Source organism: Symsagittifera roscoffensis, chromosome 4, assembly GCF_963678635.1.
Source record: "Symsagittifera roscoffensis chromosome 4, txSymRosc1.1, whole genome shotgun sequence".
In the NCBI taxonomy this organism is placed as follows: domain Eukaryota; kingdom Metazoa; phylum Xenacoelomorpha; order Acoela; family Convolutidae; genus Symsagittifera; species Symsagittifera roscoffensis.
In genome coordinates this window covers 34,058,449-34,081,984 of record NC_087065.1, presented here as the reverse complement: position 1 = coordinate 34,081,984, position 23,536 = coordinate 34,058,449, and the positions used below count along the sequence as shown (strand labels likewise).

Sequence of the window (23,536 nt, the reverse complement as noted above, 5' to 3'; positions counted from 1 at the left end):
GAGCCTCAAAATCGGAAATTTTTTTTTCAATTATCCCAACAGAATCGGCGAACGCTTGTAATCGGTGGCCACGAGTTTACGAAAAAACAGGAAACAAAGAATGGAAACATTCACTGGAAGTGTTCAAGATGGGGGTCCCATAAATGCAAAACGACAGCAATAACCAGAGAAAACGATCTTATTTCCTGTAGAAATGAGCACACGCACGAAGTATTTCCTGGTCGTTTGGATGCAAGGCTTCTCGTGCAGAAAATGAAACAGGACACAAAAATACAGCAAGTACCAGTCAACAGCATAATTATAGCAAACGGCCTGCAGTCTGTCTCCGAAGAAAAAGCAGTTCAATTAGCTCTTCCTTGCCGGTCGGCTATTAACCGGGCCCTCAATCGACACAAGGTAAATGATAGACCCACGTGGCTATGTGATGGAACGTTCAAAGTTTGCCCGATTCAATTTTATCAACTCTACACCATCCACATTCAACTCGCTGGCTTTTAACCCCCCCCCCTGCATTTATGCACTGTTGCCCAACAAAACAAAACACACTTACAAAAAGCTACTGAAGGGGTTATCAGCCATCACCGAAAACACCGAGCCTCACCGCATTCTCCTCGATTTTGAACGTGCAGCACTGAACGCTTTCGCTAGTCACCATACCGGAGCGTTGCTGAAAGGCTGCTATTTTCATTTATGTCAAGCGTTCAACCGAAAAATAAACGAAGTGGGCCTGAAGCGACTGTACGAAACTAATCATAATCTCAATTTGTCATTGCGCTTAGTTCCAGCCCTAAGTTTCGTACCAGTTGAAATGGTCAATGCTGCTTTTGACTTGGTCATTGAGGAAATCGAAAACGTGTCGGACAAATTTGATCTTGACGACAATATCACTCAAAAACTTGATGAGGTAGCCTCATACTTTCAGCGCACCTACATTAAAGGCGAAACCATTCCGAAGAAGCAGCTGCTGGGTTAATAAGGACAACAAATGCTGTAGAAGGCTGGCATCTTGGCGTTGCTACTCTCTTCAAAGGAAACCACCCATCCGTTCACACCTTTCTGGAACAAATAAAACTGGATGCTGCAAATTAGAAATTTAATATAATGAAAGCAACGGGAGGAAACAGCAACCCCAGTTGAAAGAAGTACAGGGAATTGAACGAGAAAGTGAAAAACATTTGCAACAATTTTAACAAAGATTCTATTTTAACCTATTTGTATTCTCTCGCGCAATTAAGTCATTCCTAACTCAGTTTATTTTAACAAACTTTGTGAATTTTTCAAAAATTCAATTTAATTTCTAAAAAAAATACACTTTTTGAGGTTCCCGTGGCCGTAGAGGGCTGAAATTTTGGGAGGTAATAGAGGCCAATACCAAAAGAATTTTACCTTCTCCCTCACCCCGCCCCCCAGTACCGCCTTGGCCTGCTACTGGGGGGTCTACCCCTCCTTTTGTGATCAACTAGTCAAACCCTCAGTAATTTTTGAATTTCATTCAAAATTTGACTTCTTGGTGATTTGATCTTTCGAGCTTTTGATTTTCAAACACAGGCATTATCCGCTACGCTATGTCGACTTGATGTGATATGACTTTTGTTTGTTTAAGAAATAGCAACATTGCAACGCATTTCTATAGCAATATTGGATTAAAATTTCTGTTCGTTCATGCTTTGAACTAATTTCCATTTTGAACGCGCAAGTTTTACGTTGCTTTGATATTTTGTTCACGTGCGTCAATTATTCTTTGATCATAATTAATGGTTCTTTGATTTGTTCGGAAATATACTGTTTCAGATTCTTCAAGAGGATGGGGTAAGTTTCAATTGTTTTAATTATAGGGTACAATGGTATAGGGTAGATTGGTATAGGGTAGATTGGTATGTAGGATAGAATAGTATAGGGTAGACTAGCATAGGGTAGATTGGAATAGGGTAGAATGTCATGGAACCGATGTTTCTATACGCAAATAGTTGTTTGGCTATATGGTCCTTATTAATAAATTTTGAATAAAACCGAACTCATTATTTTAAAGAAATTCAAGTCGTTTTGAAGACAGTCAGACTCTTTCTTTAAAAAGGTCTAATCAACTTTGAACACAGTCGAGCTCCTTTAAAAAAAAATTAACTTCCATTTTATTGTTTCGTGACAATTCCTGATCTTCTTCGGTTGTAGTACTTTAAAAATGTAGTTTCCTTCGTTTTCCCAAGATGGCCACTTTATTGTGATTCTTCTTTTTTATTATTTCAAAATAATTGAAATCAGCGTTATTTATGGTTTGTATTATGGCTTGTATTATTTATGGTTTTATGAACTCTGTGTTATGGTTTTTTTTCACTTTTTTCTTTGTTTTCCACGCAAATTCAGCTACCAAAAATAATCATCGAAGAGTGCTAAGGGTATCTCATTTTTAAATGCTCTCAGACGGGATTCGAATAGTAGTATAAATTTTTCTAAAAACTTCCGCCCTTGTCGAGCAAAGCTGGTTTAAAAACTTTAATTTCTAATTCAATTTTGTGTGAAAAACATTCTTTATATGGAAATCAACCATTTTTTTCCTTAATTTAGGCTCAAGTTAGGCACTTTCAAAAAAGTGAATTTAATACGCAAAATTAAGAAAAATTATTAGATAACTTTTAAAATTTCCTGTTTTATTTCCAATTTTTGAAAACCAGTTTTGTTCGTGCTTCAAAATTTCAAAAAATTTTTCAATCGCTTAGGTCTAGAATTACACCCATCTATTTTAAACGACACCAATATAATGAAAAATGAAAGAAGACAGTTAATTCTATTTTTATTATTAATATAGTCGAAAGATTCTGTGCTACTTGCAAAACAATTGGCTAACCTTGATTTTTTTCTTCTTGTACGCTAAGCCAGGTAACGCAAATAATAGCCGCAATGTGTTGAGTGATACATCATATTAAAATCCTTTATGCTATGATTCGAACGACATTAAAAAATTTTAAAGATATTCCTGTCTTGAGAAAACATGCTTGAAAATCTGATTTAAATTATTTCAAAATTTTTGGTATTGTATGTGTTCAATTGAATCTGTGTAGACAAGACATTAATATTTTATCCTGTTTTGTTTGGTGATTCGATGTTTGAGAGATAATTATTTTTAAAATTGTGGGATGAGCTGTGGAAAGCTCCGAGCAAAGTTGAGCCTGGAAATGGCTGGAAAACTTGCGTTTCTGGAAGTTCTGAATAATTTTGAAGCAATTATCTCAATTTGCTTCTGAGTTGTGTCTGGATGGAGAAAAACGTTTAAAACAACTTTCGTGTGCACATCTTTGAGAAATGCCTCAGGATTGCGGACGCAGCTTATAATCAAGTGGCAATCAGCCGTAATCTGGTGTTGTGGTGATCTATGCCTGCTGTGAAAGAATTAATTAATGAAGAAAAAGAAACTGGAGACAAGAGATTGTCTAAACAGCTCAGAATAAATCTTGACTCACCAATGGAAAACGTGAACACTATGACGACTGATCTCTTCTAGCTTTTAGCTGGATCAACTCATTTAAACATAGATAAAAAACAGGAGTGTGGAAGGAAGTTAAAACTCTGAAGCTTAATCTTCTGAAGTAAATTGTAAAAAAAAGCAACCGAAGTGCAAAAGCGCGAAAAAACTGAAGAGAATCAAAGAAAGAAAAACACATTGAATTACAGTGCGAAAGAAAATACGAACTGTGAATTGAAACAAAAAAATAAGAAGATAAAATTCTTGTTCAAAATTTTTATCAAGTAGTGATATGCAAGGTAATGGAAACGTGAAAATGATCCGACTTGGTCGCAAATCCGCTTAACAAAAAACAGACCATTAAACAAATTGTAAATCCGTTAAACAAAATATAAATTTCATTCAACGCTGAGCAAAATTTTATTAGTCGAACTTGAAATTGAAAAAAATGAAAGAAGCAGGTGGAATAAAAATTCTCAGGTTTAGTCCAGATCAAAATTTGAAGTTAAGGGAAAAAGTGTGACAATAGCTACGAGAGCAAAAACCTTTAACGATCAGTAAGAAGGGAATTTTGTGCATCTGGTTTGAGGAATGCAAATTATAAAAATCAAGAGGCGAGAAAACTATTCTTCTGGGACAGAAACGTTGGCACAAGTACACATGCAAAACATCAGGAGTTGATAAGTTTAAATGATAAAATAAGTTACTCGTCGGATTTAATTGCTTCAGTTGAAGCTAAGCCAAAAAACTATAAAAAAAACTTTTTGGAACCCATTTTGAAACTTAAGAACTACAAAATCGAATCAACTAACATGAATACAAAAGACAAAGGACGAGGAATTTTAATATTCATAAACAAAAATATAGACTCCTCGATAAGATAACATCAATTCGACGTCCAAGAAAAGATGGTCTGCGACATTGATATCGCTTGAAGAATCATTTGCTTAATAATTGTCTATCGGAGGCCAAACGCAACAGAGTCGAACAATAACTCTTTGTATCGATCAATCGTCGATATCTGTGAAAAAGATACGAAGGACTTCACTGTTATGAGTGGCGATACAAACTTACCCTCGACAACTTAAGAAAAATTGAGCACAAATAAAGATCAAAAAATCAAAGAGTTCAAGTTTCTGGAAAAAGCTCGATTTTTGTTCCTTATCCAACTCATCAGCGAGCCAAGTCGCATCATAGCAGAAGATAAACCATCACTTCTTGTTATCATTTTAATAAAACTACCAATCAATCGTATCGATGCTGAAAAAAAATCGATACAGTTTCGCAAGCTGAGATTACGATGGAATGCGATAACAAATAAACAAAATTAAAACTGAACATGCAAATCTTATAAAAGAGGCATGGAAAAACCTGCGGCACGAACTAACCCGACTAACAAAAATTTATGTACCAGAGTTGAAATATAGACAGAGAAGTATGAAAATTGCTCGAGGATAGTACAATAAAGGCTATAAAATTAAGAAACAAAACTTGGAACAACCTTTGTATGTCTAGAACAACATTCAATCCTGATAATTACAAAGAAAAATGAACGCAGTAAGGGCAGCCACCAGAAGAGATTGTCGGGCGAGAGAAAATAATATGGCGAAAGAAGTACTACTGGAACTGAAAAAAAATTTCGATCAACGGGAAACAAAAAAAATGTGCTACCAAATGCTATACCAGCATTAGTTTAAGCAGATGGAGCGCTAACAACAAATAAGACAGAAAAACTTGAGCTCCTAAGAAACTTTTTTATCGGTTTTTACAAATGAAACCCCTGTTCAGTGAAAACATCCACATGTGAACCTCATCTGTCAAACTAGCGAGGAAAATCAAATAACTGAACAAACAGTGAAAAAGCAATCAGATATGATTAATATTTCAAAATCACTAGTACCAGATGCAATCAACCCGAAACGTTCGTTTGAATTAAGGCTTCAATTAGCTTATGCATTGACGAAAACTTCAATAAATTTCGGAACGATAGTATATTACCCAAGGAAAGGAAACTGGCTCGCATAACTTCTGTTTTTAAGAAAGGATTGAAATCGTTGGTGCACAACTACAGAACAGTAATCCTTACATCAATTGTTTGTAATTTTTGAAAAAACCACCAGGTCTCATTTAATAGATCATATGAACAGAAACAAAAATACTTGTAAAAAAAACAATTTAGGTTTTACCTGGAAGATCCTCTCATCTTTATTTCCTGAAAGTGCTTGACGACTTCACTGCGACTCTTCATTGCCACAGAGAAGTTGGTGTGATCTACTTTCATTTCAAAAACTCATTTGACTCCTTGCCACCGGAAGACTCTTAGGTATTCTACACCAGAAAAGAAAAATTGAAAAAACATTGAATTGGTTAAATGACTTCATTTCTAAAAGGCAACAAAAAGTGCTTCTCAATGATAGCAAGTCAAGCTGGAAAAATGTCAATAGTGGTAATTTCCAAGGTTCTCATCTTTTTCCGGTGTTATTTCTGATGAAAAGCAATTCATTGCCAGATTCAATAAATTCGAATTTACGCCTATTTGTTGACGTGCGAAAATATAGTGCGAGATAAATGATGAAATGGAACGAAATGGAATGAAATGGATAAAATGAAGTGCGAGATAAATGATGAAACATCATTCAGGAAGATCATAAAAAAATGCCGGAAAATTGGTCTTCAAAAGTTTTTCTTTTTTCAATAACGACAAATGTGTACAAAGGACGCTTGCAATTGTAAGGGCTGACAGTTTCATTACAAATTTTTGCCTCTACGGAAAGGATTTGAAAAGTTAAGGGAAAAAACATCTGGCAGTTGTCACTGATAGTAAGCTTTTGTTCGAAGCATATAATTTCACTACAATCAAAAAAGCTAAATCAATCCTTGCAACTGATAAAGCACTTGCTACAAAATGACCACACGTGTATTTTTGAACGTGTACAAAGAGGTCATATTGCCTCATCTTGAGTTCTGCAATCAAGCATGGTACCCGCGACTCTAAAAACATAAGAATAATGGAAAATGTTCAACGGAGAGCAACTCATTTCCCTCTTCAATCCCTCTCCCACTTTAAAAGTTCAGAAACAAGGATAAACGTTAAAAATCACTTTCTCCCGATCAGAGCTCTAACAGACAGGAAGCAACTGCCAAGAGAAGCACTGAATTCGAAAATCATCAACGATTTCAAAAGTAACCTGGACAGTTAATGGAGGGAAAATGGATTTAGTTTTTATAATATGAGCTAAATAAAAAAGAATACATATTAAGCTGATCAAGAGAGGCGAAATCTTCGCCTGATGGTCAGAATTAAAGTAAACTAAATTGAATCAAATTTTGTGGAAACAATTTTAAAAAATTTAAAAAAAGCGGCCCTTCTGCTAAGGTACGGTCGTGCACAAGCTGGATAGGGCCCATACCAGCCTTATTAAATACATCAAAAAACAATAGCACAGGAGTTTAATCAAGTCAGCATTTAATGCGTTGTCATTAAAGGTAATTACTTCAACCGTACCTTCTCTAGAATAGCATAATTCGGATTTATTTAGGTTGAAATTATATCTTCCATGTGGCAGTGCGTTTAACCAAATTGAGGCTTCTTTTTCGGAGGCTAGCTCAAGTGCGTATTTTCCCTTCGAGTGCGTATTTTTCACTGTGTTACAGGAGTACACGTTTTGTGGCGATGTTTTCGCGATCTTGCCAATTTTTTTTCAGTTTTTTGTTATGTTCTTTTAACTGAGTTTCTAAGAAAATTTTACAATCAGTCTCGCATCTTATGACAGAACCAATTATTCTGGCCCCCCTCCTTTCATCGCCTCATTGTATTTTTCATCTTTTACACTGAGCTGGCTTTTCGATGCTTTAACATGATATACAAAGTTTTTTCCGTGTTTGAAGTGTTCTCAAAAAACTGTTCGCAGACTTTTCCAATTTTCAACTGCGTTGCCATCGTCTGCATATCATTTCTGAGTTAAGTAGTTTTTGTTGACTAGTTTTATCGTTGTTGACCATTTCTGAGTTAAGTTGTTATTGTTGACTAGTTTTATTGTTGGCTAGTTTTAAGGTAAAGTGGCTACCCCGTACATTTCCATTTCCAATGGGTCTCTTTGTGTGGTTCCTTCCCTAGATAGGATTATCTTTTTATTTACGAAGAGTTTGGATGGGTTAAATTATGAGTTATGTATAGCGGGTAGTATAGAAGGGCATATATTTGCAAATATTTTCAAAGCCAGGTTTAGGGATTTAAATGCATTTTCCGCGTCTATTAATAATATTGCAATGGAATCTTTTTTCTCGTATTGCTTCCTAAGCGTATGACTTGCATGCTCGATGGCACATTTTTGGCCAAGGCATAGTTGGTAATTCGATCCGAGTACCATAATTTCGTTTTTTAACCACTTTATGTTATTTCAATCTATTATTCTGCGGATGACTTCGCCTATGCCAATTGGCCTAACTACTGGGTTTCAATCACACGGAATTAGTCGACAGGCACTAAATGGTTCAAGAAGCTCAAGACGTACTATTTTTTTGGATATTTTCTGTGCAAATTTAGCTATTGTCTTTAATATTTCAACTTACTGTTGATCAAAGTGCGTTAGTATGCGTCTCCACTAATTTGCAACCATGGCATAGGAACCAAGTGTTGTAATGGCAGCCTTCGTAATTCTCTGGGCGTTTATTTCGTCGAATGAGGATGGGTGGAAAAAGATTATAGCTTCGGAGCATGATGTCATATTGTTGTTGTTTATTGGCTCCGCGGGAGGGTGTTTATCAAGGAGGATTTGCTCAACAGTTTGACTTTTGACCGTTTCCTCTAGTGAGAGAACTCCCTTGGAGGTATCAGTTGATTTAGCAAGCACTCGATATTTTTCCAGTGCTCATTTTTCAATTGAAGTACTGTGCTTCAGTTTCTACTTTCTATTTCTTACTCTTTACAAAGCGCATTTGCAGCGCTTTTTTCTCGTTAAAAAATTTGTCCAGTTTGCCCTTATGCCATTAAGCCTTCTTGCTATAATTTTGAAGTTCGATCCATCTTTCTCCGATTTGGTTTCGCATATCATGAGGTGGAGGAATATCATTTGTTGCGTGCATTGCGTATGTGTTTTGTAGTGTTTCAATCAACGAATTGAGGGTTTTGTTTAGAGTTTCTTAAAAATTAAACCCAACTCTGTTTTTTTGCGAGGATCATGGAGACTAATTTCAAGTGCACTACTTGGCTGTAGATTGTTCTTTTTTCATCTTTTAGTTCAGGTGGGGTATTTGACAAGGGGTCGGGCATGGCTGCTACAATTTCGTAGCTGTTCGGAATTGCAGGATTTTGGTGGTTGGTCGAAGGAACTTGTTGAGGTTGAGTCGGAGGGACTTGGATGTCATTTGTAGTGTTTTCTGTAATCAAGAAGGTGCATCAAATGCAGCTGAAATTGTCATCATGGTCGCTGCCTCGGTTAAAGCCGATGCATTTTACATGCATCTAGGCTGCGCATGTTGTGCCCCAAATTCCACGGCCGCGTAAGTGGTTGTTACATATGATACAGTGTGTTTGATCGGACATTATATGAGGAGGAACAGTATCGTAAGATTATCAAGAGAATTTGGAAATAATAAAAGCAAAAAAATTTGTACAGAATTCATTACCAAAGAACGAGAAAAAGATGCCGTCTCGGCAGAACATTTGAGGGGTTGTTCTCAGTTAAGATTGATCGAAACAATGAGTGTTTGTGGTTGAACAAATTTATTAATTAACTTAAGCAGCACATGGTTTCGAATGTAAAGATTGCGATTAACATCATTTTTTGGAGCTTTGGATTATTTCAGGTAAGATTAGGGTTTTGGGCAGAAATTTGTTTGCAATCAGGTTCATTAAAATTATCCAGCTCAGCTCAGTTTCTTGTGGATGCAGCCTATTATCGTTAAACCTGGCTGTATTAAGGCGCTTTGGTTTGTAAAGTAAAACTGTTTGGTTCCAGTTCTTGTAGTGTGGCGCCGCGGTAATAGTGAATTAAATGTTTTACTAGAGCTGGTTTGAAACAATTTGCTCACTCTTTCGTACGTCTAGATGCGTCAGAAAGATTCACTCGCCTAGACGCCAGATGGAGAGATCACAACAATTAGGCTAATTATCACAACAATATCCCTTAAACATCGGTTCATTTATTACTTAACTGTTACAATAAGTTTGTTCTGATTGTTTGAAATTGGTCAGAATCTTGTACTCGGGTGTGTTTAAGTTTTCACCTTTTTGGTTTTCTATTCCACGCACCATTAAGAACCACAAATATTCATCGGAATGGGTCGAGTGATCAATCATATAAAAGACTTTTTAGTCATGATTCAAACCTCAGTTAAAAAAAAATGAACAGGTTTGAAATTTTTTGTCGGTGACATTGAGTCACTGTGTTTTCTAGCTGCCCGTTGGTTTTTTTTTAATGACCAGCTGTTATGATCTTTGTTATAAATCGATTTCAGCTAAATTTTGTTTCAGCAATTTACATTTCGTTTGAATTGCTGATTTTGAATTGACGAAGTGCTGATTTTTTTCTTCAAAACGGTCCGAAACTTTTCGGAACCGTAAAATCTAACTTTCCAGAAACTAGCAGAGAAACTAAGCGAAAAACGTAACTAATCATACTCGGATACAACAAACTTTATAAGAACAAAAATAAGATTTGCACTTCTGAGGTGTGCAATCCTCTGCCTTAGAGGGTGCAAAAAAACTTAAAATTACATCCAACATAGACAATTCTATCTGTGCTATAGTCGAGGAGGGTAGATTAGGTACTACTATGATAGAGTGGTCCCTCGAAATAGCAACTATGATAGACAGGTCACGCATGCATTTCGCATGTTATAATTTTGAAAACTAATTTGTGTATAAATTATTCATTTCAAAAATCTTGCAAAATATGTTGAGCCAAAAACTTTTCAGATTGGAAATTGTAATCACTATTGTTTTTTATATTGAAATTTGCTCGCTTTTACTTTATTTTACGGTTCAACAACCATATAATTGGGTTGACTTATTTGACATCAAAACCCACTATTGGCGTTTTTTTTTTTAAATTTTCAACCTTAAAATGTTGAGGGGGAGGTTTTAAGAGGTAACAAAATATGAAGTTTGTTTAAAAATAAACTGCGACATCCTTCTGAAAGGCGTAATCATAATTAGTAAACGATTTGAGAGCTCTTAGTGTCTTATTCTCAAGGGATCTGGTTATTTTCAAGGGACCACTCTATCATAGTAGTACCTAGATTTTAATTGACATTTCTCTGGATGCATTAAGATCGGCTTGGTTTATTCATAAAATTATGTCGATGTATTTATATAGCGTTGGTACGGACCTATCCAACCTGTGCACGTACCGTCGCATGACGGAAGGGCCCATTTTAATTGACCCTCCTTCTTAGCAAAGTTCGTGTTTGTTTTATTCACCAGTGAACAATGTATTACAGGAAGTTCGTATCTATATCTATAGTTTATTTGAAAGAAGAATTGTATGATTGAGGTTGGAAAGGTAAAGAACAACTCCCGGGTCGAGATCCCGCTTAAAAACCGCGCAAGATTTGAACGGTTTTTGAGCGGTTTTTTTAGATAAACCGCTCAAAACCGTTCAAATCTTGCGCGGTTTTTAGTCGGTTTATTTTTTAAAGTAAAACTGTTCGGTTCCAGTTCTTGTAGTGTGGCGTCGCGGTAAGAGTGAATTAAATGTTTTACTAGAGCTGGTTTGAAATATTTTGCTCACTCCTTCGTACGTCTAGATGCGTCAGAAAGATTCACTCGCCTAGACGCCAGACGGAGAGATCACAACAATTAGGCTAATTATCACAACAATATCCCTTCAACATCGGTTCATTTATTACTTAACTGTTACAATAAGTTTGTTCTGATTGTTTGAAATTGGTCAGAGTCTTGTACTCGGGTGTGTTTAAGTTTTCACCTTTTTGGTTTTCTATTCCACGCACCATTAAGAACCACAAATATTCATCGGAATGGGTCGAGTGATCAATCATTTAAAAGACTTTTTAGTCATGATTCAAACCTCAGTTAAAAAAAAATTGAACAGAATTGAAATTTTTTGTCGGTGACATTGAGTCACTATGTTTTCTAGCTGCCCGTTGGTTTTTTTTTAATGACCAGCTGTTATGATCTTTGTTATAAATCGATTTCAGCTAATTTTTGTTTCAGCAATTTACATTTCACTTTGAATTGCTGATTTTGAATTGACGAAGTGCTGATTTTTTTCTTCAAAACGGTCCGAAACTTTTCGGAACCGTAAAATCTAACCTTCCAGAAACTAGCAGAGAAACTAAGCGAAAAACGTAACTAATCATACTCGGATACAACAAACTTTATAAGAACAAAAATAAGATTTGCACTTCTGAGGTGTGCAATCCTCTGCCTTAGAGGGTGCAAAAAACTTAAAATTACATCCATCATAGACAATTCTATCTGTGCTATAGTCGAGGAGGGTAGATTAGGTACTACTATGATAGAGTGGTCCCTCGAAAAAGCAACTATGATAAACAGGTCCCGCATGCATTTCGCATGTTATAATTTTGAAAACTAATATGTGTATAAATTATTCATTTCAAAAATCTTGCAAAATATGTTGAGCCAAAAAAGTTTTCAGATTGGAAGTTGTAATCACTATTGTTTTTTATATTGAAAATTGCTCGCTTTACTTTATTTTACGGTTCAACAACCATATAATTGGGTTGACTTATTTGACATCAAAACCCACTATTGGCGTTTTTTTTTAAATTTTCAACCTTAAAATGTTGAGGGGGAGGTTTTAAGAGGTAACAAAATATGAAATTGGTTTAAAAATAAACTGCGACATCTTTCTGAAAGGCGTAATTATAACTAGTAAACGATTTGAGAGCTCTAAGTGTCTTATTCTCAAGGGATCTGGTTATTTTCAAGGGACCACTCTATCATAGTAGTACCTAGATTTTAATTGACATTTCTCTGGATGCATTAAGATCGGCTTGGTTTATTCATAAAATTATGTCGATGTTTTTATATAGCGTTGGTACGGACCTATCCAACCTGTGCACGTACCGTCGCATGACGGAAGGCCCCATTTTAATTGACCCTCCTTCTTAGCAAAGTTCGTGTTTGTTTTATTCACCAGTGAACAATGTATTACAGGAAGTTCATATCTATATCTATAGTTTATTTGAAAGAAGGATTGTATGATTGAGGTTGGAAAGGTAAAGAACAACTCCCGGGTCGAGATCTCGCTCAAAGACCGCGCAAAATTTGAGCGGTTTTGAGCGATTTATCCAGAAAAACCGCTCAAAACCGTTCAAATCTTGCGCGGTTTTGGGGCGGTTTTTTTTTAGATAAACCGTTCAAAAACCGCTCAAACCGCTCATTTTGAAGCAAGATTTTGAGCGTAATTGTCTAAAAAAAACCGCTCAAACCGCTCAAATCTTGCTTCAAATTAGGTGAAAAATCTCGACTCGGGCTCCAACTCAACCATCGGATCATTTTTTTTATTTACTAGTTTACTAATATCATTTGTTTGTCTTCATCGATTGAACTCAAAAATAAGCTGCGACACTAGTGTAGTAATTTTTGTTACAATGTGACTGAATAGAAGAAGAAGAAGAAGAAGAAGAAGAAGAAGAGACTTTATTAGTGAATGATACTACATATAAAAGTGAAATTTTGAGTTTGCGTAATTCAAGCTTTGAGTTAAATTGTTAATGTTCAGGAACGACATGTGTTGCAACGGCATTTGATGAAGAAAGTGCATGGATTGTCGAGATTGAAGGTTGATTGAAGTTGCTGTTTAAGGAAATTGAAGAGTAGAGTCTTGGTTTGTGAGACTGTAGTTGTAGAGTTGATGTTGACTTTTGCTAAAACACTATTGACGCTATGAATTGTTCTTTGGAAAAAGCTCCCAAGGGAACAGAATTTGCGGGTAAGAGGTACAGAGAATACCATTCTCTGACTGGATCTGTTACCCGGTCTCGGTTCACTAACAGTAACATAGTCATTAATATCGAAGTCATAACAGTTATGTAACAGTTTGAAGAAGAGAAGACAATCAGTAAAAATAATTTGATAGCAAATAGGCAGTATGTTTAACATCACAAGACTGTCAGTATAATTAGTGGAACCAATTATCCACTTTACTGCCTTTTTCTGGAATTTTTCCAAATCACGTGGCTTTGATAAATTTGGGTACCAAATACAAGAGTTATAAAGTAAAATGGACCTCACACAAGAAATGTACATTTGAAGCTTAGTTTTAACAGGTGAGTTGAAAGGAACTTCACGCTTTAAATAATGAAAACACTTTGTGGCTTTACCAAGTTTCACAGAAACATGGTAATTCCGAGACAAAGTAGGCGAGATATAATTACCCAAGTCTTTGATATGATCAACAGAGCATATTTCTGACCCGTTAAGATAAAGGTTGAAAATAAAGCTATTGTTTGAAATGAATTTAGTTTTGTCTGGATGAAAATCAAGACTGTTTTGGGTTGCCCAGGTCTCTACATCAGACTGAAAATTGTCATGACAGTTGTCTCGAGAAATCAGTTTCAGGTCATCAGCAAATAAAGACGGTGAGGAATACCTGACAACATCCGGGAGGTCATTAATATAAATAAGGAATAAAATTGGTCCTAAAACGCTTCCTTGTGGTACACCGCTAGAGATGTAACCTTTGTAAGATAGAATATTGTTAATACGTACTCTTTGTGAGCGATTGGAAAGATAAGATGAAATTAACATGATAATATTCTCGTCAAAACCAAAAGAAGACAGCTTGTTCAGCAAGTGTTTTTGTGACCCAGAGTCAAAAATCTTTTGAATGTCAAAATATACAGAACAGAAATTTTCATTGGCATCAATACATTTGTAAATTTTTTCAACAAATTCCAAGAATTGTGTAACTATTTAATTGAATAATTATCAAAAACTTTCAGTATTTTATTGGTTGCATGTTGTGATTATGTCGGCAAGTAGTTTTTCTTATTGATTCAATAATTTTTAAAATGAGTAATTTGAGGTTGAGTAACACATTCAATCAAAAAGTTTTTGAAAGACCAGCACAATATCTTTTGTAACAATGCGCTTATTTATGCCTAATTAATGCCGTGAAAACTAAATTTTACTTGAGTAAAATTATTTTTGAGAGTTGACTAGCGCCAATTTGAGAATCAAACACTTCAAAATTTAGTTTCTGCTAAAAAGTTTAAAAACATTGTCTTAATTTTTTCTGAATTTTTTACGTTTTCCTAGTCATTTTTCTTTAAAAACTCTTTTCCAATTACTAATGAAATTAATATCAACTATCGCCTATTTTGTAATTACTACCATCAAATGTGATTGATACCTTTTATGATAGTAATACATTTGACGAGGGTAAAACAACCCTTATCAACTCCTCAAATGAAATTGATAAATACGCAATCGACCTGGCCGCTTAAAAGGGAGCCTCTAACTGGCTCAATGCCTTACCACTCAGCAGATACAATTTCAACCTGAATAAATCAGAATTCAGAGATGGTATTTACTTAAGATACGGATAGGAACTGAAAACAAAACCAATCACATGTGCATGTGGTGCAAATTTTAACCTAACCCAAGCCCTACACTGTGCAAAGGGCGGTTACATTCACATAAGACACAATGAAATTAGAGCCACATTCGCCAACCTCATGAACGAGGTTTGCCATGACGTCGGGATTGAGCCGAAACTTCAGCCGTTGCAAGGCAAAAGCTTTGTCCATAATTCAACTACAACCCAAGATGAGGCACGACTTGACATTAAAGTGAACGAATTCTGGGGTTCGCGATTTAGCCGTGTTTTCTTTGACATGAAAGGTTTCAACCTCATGCCGAAACATCGCAAAAACTGCATGAAGAAGCATACAAATATCACGAAACGCTAAAGAACTCCAAATATCAGCAAAGAATTTTAAACGTAGAGCAGAGTAGCTTCTGCCCGCTGATTTTCAGACGCACCGTTGGTGCTGCTCCAACTGCCCTTCCGACGATGCAGCGTTTAGCCTAACAACTAAGTGAAAAAAGACAAGAAAGCTACTCAGAATCGATAAACTACATGAGAACTAAAATAAGAATAGCGCTCCTCGGGAGCTCTATTACGTTTAAGGGGATGCAGATCACTGCGCAAAGTTCAATTTATCGACAACTCTATGAGCGCTGTTGTAGAGGAAGGATCGCTATGATAAATTAACATTACAACGATGCGTTTAATGCTGATAAATGACTTCATTGATACCAATCTTAGTTTGCTGATATATATGCTTTCTTATAACGCTGGTATGGCTCTATCCCGCATGTGCTCTGACCATAACTAAACGAAAGGGCCCCGTTTGTAGTTAACCTTTTAAAATAAAAATACTCCCATCAAATAGAAAAGGATAAGATGCCAACGAGAGACACGTTTTGCATGTGCTTTTAGTTGATAGGCCTGATTTGTACAGACCGCTGAAAATGGTGGTTTTGTATACTGATCTAAACAAGCAAAAGCACGGTACTGGGCTGTAGCAAAGGCAAAAAAATTGTTGAGTGCAAGGACCAGGGTACACAGAAGGCTATTGCAGTTCAAGCTAATGGAAACTAAACTGGCTCCAAATCGCTACTGTAAATTATGCTTCTTGTTCCGATCACTGAAATTGGGAAGGAACTTTGTATTCGGTTGTTTTTGTTCCGACCATTGAAAATGGGGAGGATTTTTGCATTCGGTTGTTTCAGTTTTTTTCTTTTTTTTTCCACGCAAAATCAGGTGCCACAAATATTCATCGGACTGGATTGAATGATATATAGTAAAGCCCTTTCAGTCGTGATTTGTCGAATTTCGAGCTAATAAGGTGACCGTATATGCTTACAATAGCTTATTTAAGCTTAATTTCAGCCGTGAAATCTTAGTTTTTGAAATTTTTTTAAATTTTTTTTGTTTTTTTTGTCCCTGTTTTTCAAACATTGTTTTCCAATTGAGATGTTTTACTATGACTCTCAAGACGCCTAAGTTATGTCTTTTTTGCGTGTTGATTTTTTTATAACAACATGCAGAAAAAATTGACACGAATATGTAAAAAAAAATTGTAATTTTTAAGGCTGTGGTTCGGAACATTCTGTGCTACTTGCACAGTAACCGGCTATCCTTGTTAAGTTTTTTTGTTTTCCACGCAAAACCAGGTACCACAAATAATCTGCGGAATGGATCGAGCGATATATCATATCAAAGCGCTTGCAGTCGTGATTCGAACCCTATTTAGACAATTGAGAAAAAGGAGTTCACTTTATTTTGATTTTTGGTCAAATTTCAAAAATTAAAGCGGTTGTGTATTTTTTAATGAAGAAATTAGATATAAGTTTTAATTTTACTGGAAATTTGGTGTTTGAAGTTTTTTAGCGCCCTCTTCACCGCAAAAAAACCTTAGTAAAAACATTTTTTGATTTTTTTTGGCTAATTTTTTTTTGCAACAAACCGATGTCGAATAAGCTTATTCTACACTCATCATCAAATTTACTTATTTTAAGTTTTCAGCTCAAATCCGCTTATAGTTGCACAAATGGAAAACTTCAATTTGCAAAAAAGTTTTATTTTTGCGGTGATAACTTCCCGTGTTTCTGCTCTGCAACTAGCTGTCTTTGATGTTCCGACCATTGAAATTGAGGAGAAGCTTTGTATTCGGGTGTTTCAGTTTTTTTTGTTTTCCAGCAAAATCAGGTACCACTAATAAAGATCGGACTGGGTTGAGTGATATATAATATTAAAGCCCTATCAGTCGTGATTCGAACGACATTTAAAAATTTCGAGAATTTTTTCAGTGTTGAGAAAAACTGGTTTGTAATTTTTGATTTTTGGTCTAATTTCGAGCCAATAAGGTGACCGTGTAGGCTTACAATAGCATACTTAAGCATAATTTAAGCCGTGAAAACCTGGATTTACTCAAAATAAAGGTAGTTTTTGGCGTTTTAGCGCATTTTTTTTTTTTCGTTTTTCTAGTCAATTTTCTTCAAAAATTGTTTTTCAATTGACCTATTTTATTATGACTCTGAAATATGCATAAGTTCTATTTTTTCCTTCAGATCTTTTTATCACAACATGCAGGAAAAAAGTGACACCAAGTTAAAAAAAATGTATTTTTTAAGACTGGTCGGAACATTCTGTGCTACTTGCACAGCAACCGGCTTTCATTCGCGTGTGACCGACATTTTTCTGTTTATTTTTGAAAAATTTGTATATTTTCGTGTCAATTGTGACACGAAGCTTGGTTTCTCATGTGGAAAGGTTTTACAGTTAATATCAGTTTTAAGTTGAATTGTGATTCAATCTCTGTTTTCGCTTCCTTATATAAATATGAGTAAGATTGAACTGAAATAAAATAAACGCGCTCATGGATTCATGGATCGTACGCTCTCCTATTTTCTATATTTCTAATTTCATATCGCAAACAAACTTGATGAAATCCATTCGATGGCGGAATATGGATAAATTGAAACAAAGATGCGATCATGACAAAGAAATTCTCCCATTGGACGGTTATTTTGGTGGTGCGCTAAATCAAGTTTTTTTGAACTTCACAAATTTTGTCGCTTACTTCTGGCCGAATTTTTAAGGTTTCTTCGTCTTATCCTTTTCATAGTTTATTTTTTACTCTCGGGGGAGCTTAATGGAATTCAGACAAGGCGGCAAGTAAAAGCCATTTTGGAAAATTGAGTTAACAGTGTCAAAATATGCTTCGCTGTTTGAAAATTACTTATTTAAACAACGAGCTACTGCTTTACACATAAACTATCGGAATCTTTGTGGAACATTTAGCGAAATTCAATAAAACTGAAGTAATCACTGTAGGGTTGAGTGAAATTTATGTGAATTTAGCTTAACCATATCTAATTGAAGCTGATGGTAGCATGGTTGAACGGCAGGGGTTTTTGTTCCGCTGACATTTCGGAATAGTGACAGACCCAATTACCGCGTTTTAATTTGATTGCTGCTTGCTTTACAACATCTCAAATGCCGGTCAATGATATAAGTGACCCCATTCTCACCACAACACTATCAGACACAGACCAGATAGAGTGGTATAGTGTCTGAATAGGATCAGCCGCAGCCTCAATCCGCTTTATGGTGCTTTATGCTCTCAGAAGCGGTCGCCAGTGCGAAACTCATTCAGACTGAAGGCTATTAATTCGGAGCTTTAATTCGACACCACCGAACCTGCAGCTTCTAGTATTTTTTCACGTCAAGCGCACATACAACTTTATTTTTCGATCAAACTTGTTGTAGCGCATAACCATTTCCCAGATTTTACATGGCAGCTGGATATAAAGTGGAAAGTGAAACGTAAATATTTACTATCCCCATACGTGTGCGATTGCATTTGCTGTTATTTTCTGGCCGTTTTTTTAATTCGTCCTGGCTTATTATTAAAAATTGAAGTTGGACGGCTTCCGTGTCGGAGTGTTTTTTAGTAATACAGTGCCTTTTCCTTTTTTCTCCCATTACAAGTCAAGTCACTGCTTTTTTCCTCCGCCGTAAAGCAGGAATTATCATAAGATTATCTTGTTATGATCGAGAGGCAAATTTTGTATATGTTTCAAAAAAATCTCATTTTTATTGTTTGCGAACAAAGCGACTGTAAAGCAGGTTTAGAATTGAATCTCTCGCTTTTTTTCTACAGCAAAACTGCTTGAATTTATAATTGGCCTTATACCCCTTTTGAATGAAGACTATCGAAAACCATTTACTTATTGCAAAAGAATTGTCAACATATTTAATCAGCCGCCTTTTAAATTTTCAAAAGAAAATTATTACGGTTTCGTGAAGTGTTTTAAGTTGGAGTTTTACTGCAATATTTTACTGTCTTCGAATTCCTATGGAAAAATTTAAAAAGGTTAATTTTTAGTTGCTTTTAAAGGATGCTTTTGTGGATTTACTAGTGGACTGTATGTGTTAGACAAGGCTGAAGCTATGTCTGCTAAATATAAATTTTTAAACAATAGTTTTGAAAACAGGCTCGATATTTATTTCTATAACTATTTCATATCTAAATACCAAGGAACAATTGGCTAATTGAATATATGATTTGAGTTTTGTGCCACAATAATGATGCTTTTTCTGTTGAGCTTGAAAATGAACGAAGCAGCTCGAAACTAAGTGGTATGTTGTCTAACTGTGGAAAACTGTTTTCAGAGATTGCAACTGCATCACAACAATCACCTCGTCGTTCCAAACAACAACACCTGTGCGAATCTGTTGGGACCAGAAACAGCTTCAAACAACTCAAACTACCGACCAACTTATCAGAACAATCAGACCTCTTCTCCGCTAGTAAACAACGTTCCAAACCACGGCAATACCAGTTGCACCAATATCAACAACAACAACAACAACAGTACAAATAGCAACAATAGCGAGAACAATGGCTCACCCCACTCATCAATTTTTACTCCGCACTACATTTCGAACAGTAATTCCCATCATCCGTCCAATCACTTGCACACCAGCAGGAGGACCAGTGGCATCACTCACAACCTCAACAACAACAGCAGCAGTCCAGCCAACCTGTTGCCCCCCAAACTCTCAATGTTCGACCATGGGGCCCCTTCGCCCACTGACCCGCCTTCGCGTAAGCACAGCATCATCAGCCGCCTCAGCATTCCAGACAGTATTCGGAGGGCCTTCTCCATCGCCTCAGTCCAGGCAGCGCCTCCTAGGCTGGTGACTACTTGTGGAAAAAGGAATATTGGGATCATCAACGTGCCTTTCAGCGCCAGACAGCTAAACAATGCATTCCGATACATGGTCAATCTACACTGGGCACTTCAGATGTGTCTCATTGCAGGTAGCACCATTCATCCATTCATTATACTCTAGATACTTAGCTAACATCCTTCATCCAACACCTTTTAAAGTGCGCGTATCATCATTCCAGCTCAAAAAGCAACAAGTTTATTTTAAGGATGCATCTAATGAAATGGCTATGTTTGATTCAATTGCTCAACCAAACATAGTTCAGGCGACAGATTGCCTTTGAAAGTATCTTGCAATTGTTCTAAAACTAATTTAAGATACGAAGAAGAAAGCCATTGTGTGGAATCTTTTAAAGCTCTTATTGCAGATGCAAACGCGTTCACCTCGAGTTCACTTTTCACGATATTAAGTGCATAATTTTTTCAAGTGCTGAGCTCAGTTTTATTGCAGCATATGTATATAAACCAGTGCTAATATACAATCGATGTTGAGGATATTGATACTGGATATTGTTATTAGTTCGGAAAAAGTGTCAAAAATGAGCCGCCCCTAATATCAATCAATCTTGCAGTACACAAAGCCAAAATTTTTGTCTCCCAAAAAAGAGTCGTGCCAATTATCGGTTTCGTATAATCGTATAATTTATCATATAAGTCTGGTCTCTCGTATAATCTTATATCTTTTAAGGGGTTTTCGTATAATTTTTCGTATAACGTGAGCAAAACACTGGTCAAAATATTTGCGCTCGGCCTGGTTTTTCAGACAAATTTAGTTTAACTAGCCATTTTTAACAAAATTAATTTATACCATCTGAAAGATGGAATTGCCGTGGGCTAAAAATTAAAAAGATAAATTGCCTATCAACAATTTTTGCACCAACAGGGGTTTGGAAATGGCCAATTTGTGATATTTAAGGCGCAGTATATTTTTTTCTATGAACGCGTTAGCCCGCGAGTTAATCCTGATCTTTTTAAATTTAAATTGTTGAAGCAAGCAATTTCATCTAATCAATTCGCTGCCGGACGAGAAATATGATTCTTTGCAGAAATGGGGAGCTATTGTTATCTGTGATCTTTTTCTTGTGTATGCGAAATTCGAGTTTAAAGTATGGTTATGCTTGTCATTAGCAAGCGTTACCAAATCGGAACATAACTTTTTTCATGTTTTTAACTATTGGGTTTCGCAAAACCTACAAGCATCGTTTCAATGCTTAGAATAACATTTCATTGGCGTCTGCTGAGGAGTTTGTGAAATGTGAAAAAATTTAAGCTTTGCAATTGTTTATAGCGAAAATTGCATTATGGCAAAAAATTTGAATTACCAAGCTTTTTTAAAGCTCTTTTCCGTTTTAGTGGCTTGAGTTTTGATTTTTTTTTGATTTTCCGAGTCGAGCTGAAACTATACATTCAAATTAGAGTTAGGGCTCATGGTAGACTAAAAAAAATGCTGGGTTCGATTCACTTTCGGTAGCCGATTTTTTTTCAAATGAATTTTTTTCGCTAAATTAGTTTAATTATCTGATTATCCCCCCTCAGGGATTCGACTTCCTCGCCAACCAAAGGTTCTCCCTCACCAACCAAAGGGTCCCCCTTTGGCATCATTTTATCAATTCATTTTAGGCTGACCAAACCGAAATCTTTTCTGAACGGCTTTCGGCGCCAATAGACACTAATTTAGAAATGGAGCGCGCGCCGTAGATACTAATTTAGAAAGGGAGCGCGCGCCGAAAAAAAAGAACTTTTTAGTCAAATTTTTCTTAAGTTCCAAAAACTGTTATTGTTACCTGTTTTTTCAAAAATTTGCGTGAGGTGCAAAATTTGTTGGTGTAAAAAAGGTCTTTATAGTGTTCTGGGAGTGCTCGGAAAATCAATGTGGTCGATCTAAAAAAGGTCAAAAAAATATTCGAAATCGCCCCTCCCCTGGAATAAATCCTAGATCCGCCCCTGTTCACGACATATGGGTTTTTCCTTTTTTTTGGCCTAGATGGGTTCAACTTGTGTTATGTCCGTTCAGCTGCCTAAGAATGCGTTGTTGATAGACGAATTCTATTTCATGCGTTTGCGTTTCGGGAACGTATGTTTCTAGAAGTTTAAATAATTTTTTTTGGCTCAACGTTCGTTTTTCCAAGTTTTTTTTCGATTATTTAAGGCCCAATAACTATTTCTGTATCAATTGAAATTGGCAAGAGTTTTCAAATCGTTAAATAGGATTTTTTTTTGGTTCCACAACTTGTTTAACAAAATTATGAGTCATCTGTTACGCTGATGACATGATTTATTTCTTGAAAATTCAAATTTAATTATTAGCGAAAAGTAACTGCTGATAACTGCTATAGCAAAAATTCTCACCATTGTATTTAATTTATTTTGTTAATGATGATTTTTCTGTTTCATGGTTGTCGACTTGTTGTTTTAGCCCGGGGTCGGATAATTCCCGTCCGTCTCGAGGTCTAGTAACTTCTCGGCACCCACCCGCCGAAGACACAGGTCTGCAGGGGTAAACAGTTAGGAATTTTGGGAACAGTTGAAAAGGGGACCGTTGTTTTTCGGTTGTCGGTTTTTTTAAGGAATATTTCTCAAGATTCTGTTTCCAGTTGTTGTCTTCTCATTTTCTATTCGCTAGCTTGTAATACCAACGCTTGTGTTATTTCGCAAGGGGCGCGAAGCTCCGCTTCGACTTTATGTCAATTAATACAATCTTCTCAAACTAGCTTAAATCTTTAATTAAAGGAATTTCTTTAATAAAGCCTAACGTTGAATTGCATTTTTCAAGTGTGCAGGAGTTGATTTTTTAAATTTATATCTATATTAGCTATTTGGCTTCCTATTTTTGAAGCTAGCTTTAAATTAGTTTGCAAAATGAAAAGAAAGTAACGTTCTCCGATTACAAATGAGATTAACGCAATTTTTCTACTTTTAATTGTTGAACTTGAAGGTCAAGTTAAGAGGTAATATTTAAAAAAAAAACAAAGGTTGTGCTATTTTACGATTAAATGATAATTGAATGTTAAAGGTGTACTATAATTTCTTCTGCGGCAAATATATTTCCCATCTAAAATTCCAATGATGATGTTTGCTGTGTTATTTCAGGGGTGTTCTTCCTTTCTTGGTCTGTTTTCGGACTGCTGTGGTGGACTCTGCATAGTACTCAGGGACACCTGATCAAGAGTGAGCAGTGTCTGGCCAATGTGGACTCCTTTTATGCCGCTCTCCTTTTCTCTCTCGAGACTCAGACTACGATCGGATTCGGACACAGATACGTCAACAGCAGCTGCCACTCCGCGTAAGACACCGCGCCACTGCATCGAAAATCACTGTAAACTGATAAAATATAGCTCTCTAAA

At 36.0% G+C, this 23,536-nt stretch overlaps 2 protein-coding genes across 4 annotated transcripts in view; one reads left to right on the top strand and one right to left on the bottom strand.

Annotated features, from left to right (window-relative positions):
• Positions 1 to 23,536, bottom strand: part of LOC134845257 (eukaryotic peptide chain release factor subunit 1-like) — a 574,579-nt gene that overhangs the window by 93,220 nt on the left and 457,823 nt on the right. The gene's annotated exons all lie outside the window — the stretch shown is intronic.
• LOC134845169 (G protein-activated inward rectifier potassium channel 3-like) overlaps positions 1 to 23,536 on the top strand; it is a 60,152-nt gene that overhangs the window by 13,513 nt on the left and 23,103 nt on the right. For 2 of the 3 annotated variants that reach the window (XM_063862053.1, XM_063862052.1), the window contains 2 exons: positions 19,633 to 20,284; positions 23,283 to 23,475. In XM_063862053.1, the coding sequence (XP_063718123.1) occupies positions 19,633 to 20,284; positions 23,283 to 23,475 (845 nt within the window). Of the gene's footprint in view, positions 1 to 17,531; positions 19,334 to 19,632; positions 20,285 to 23,282; positions 23,476 to 23,536 lie in introns of those variants that run through there. The other variant, XM_063862054.1, reaches the window with a different exon arrangement.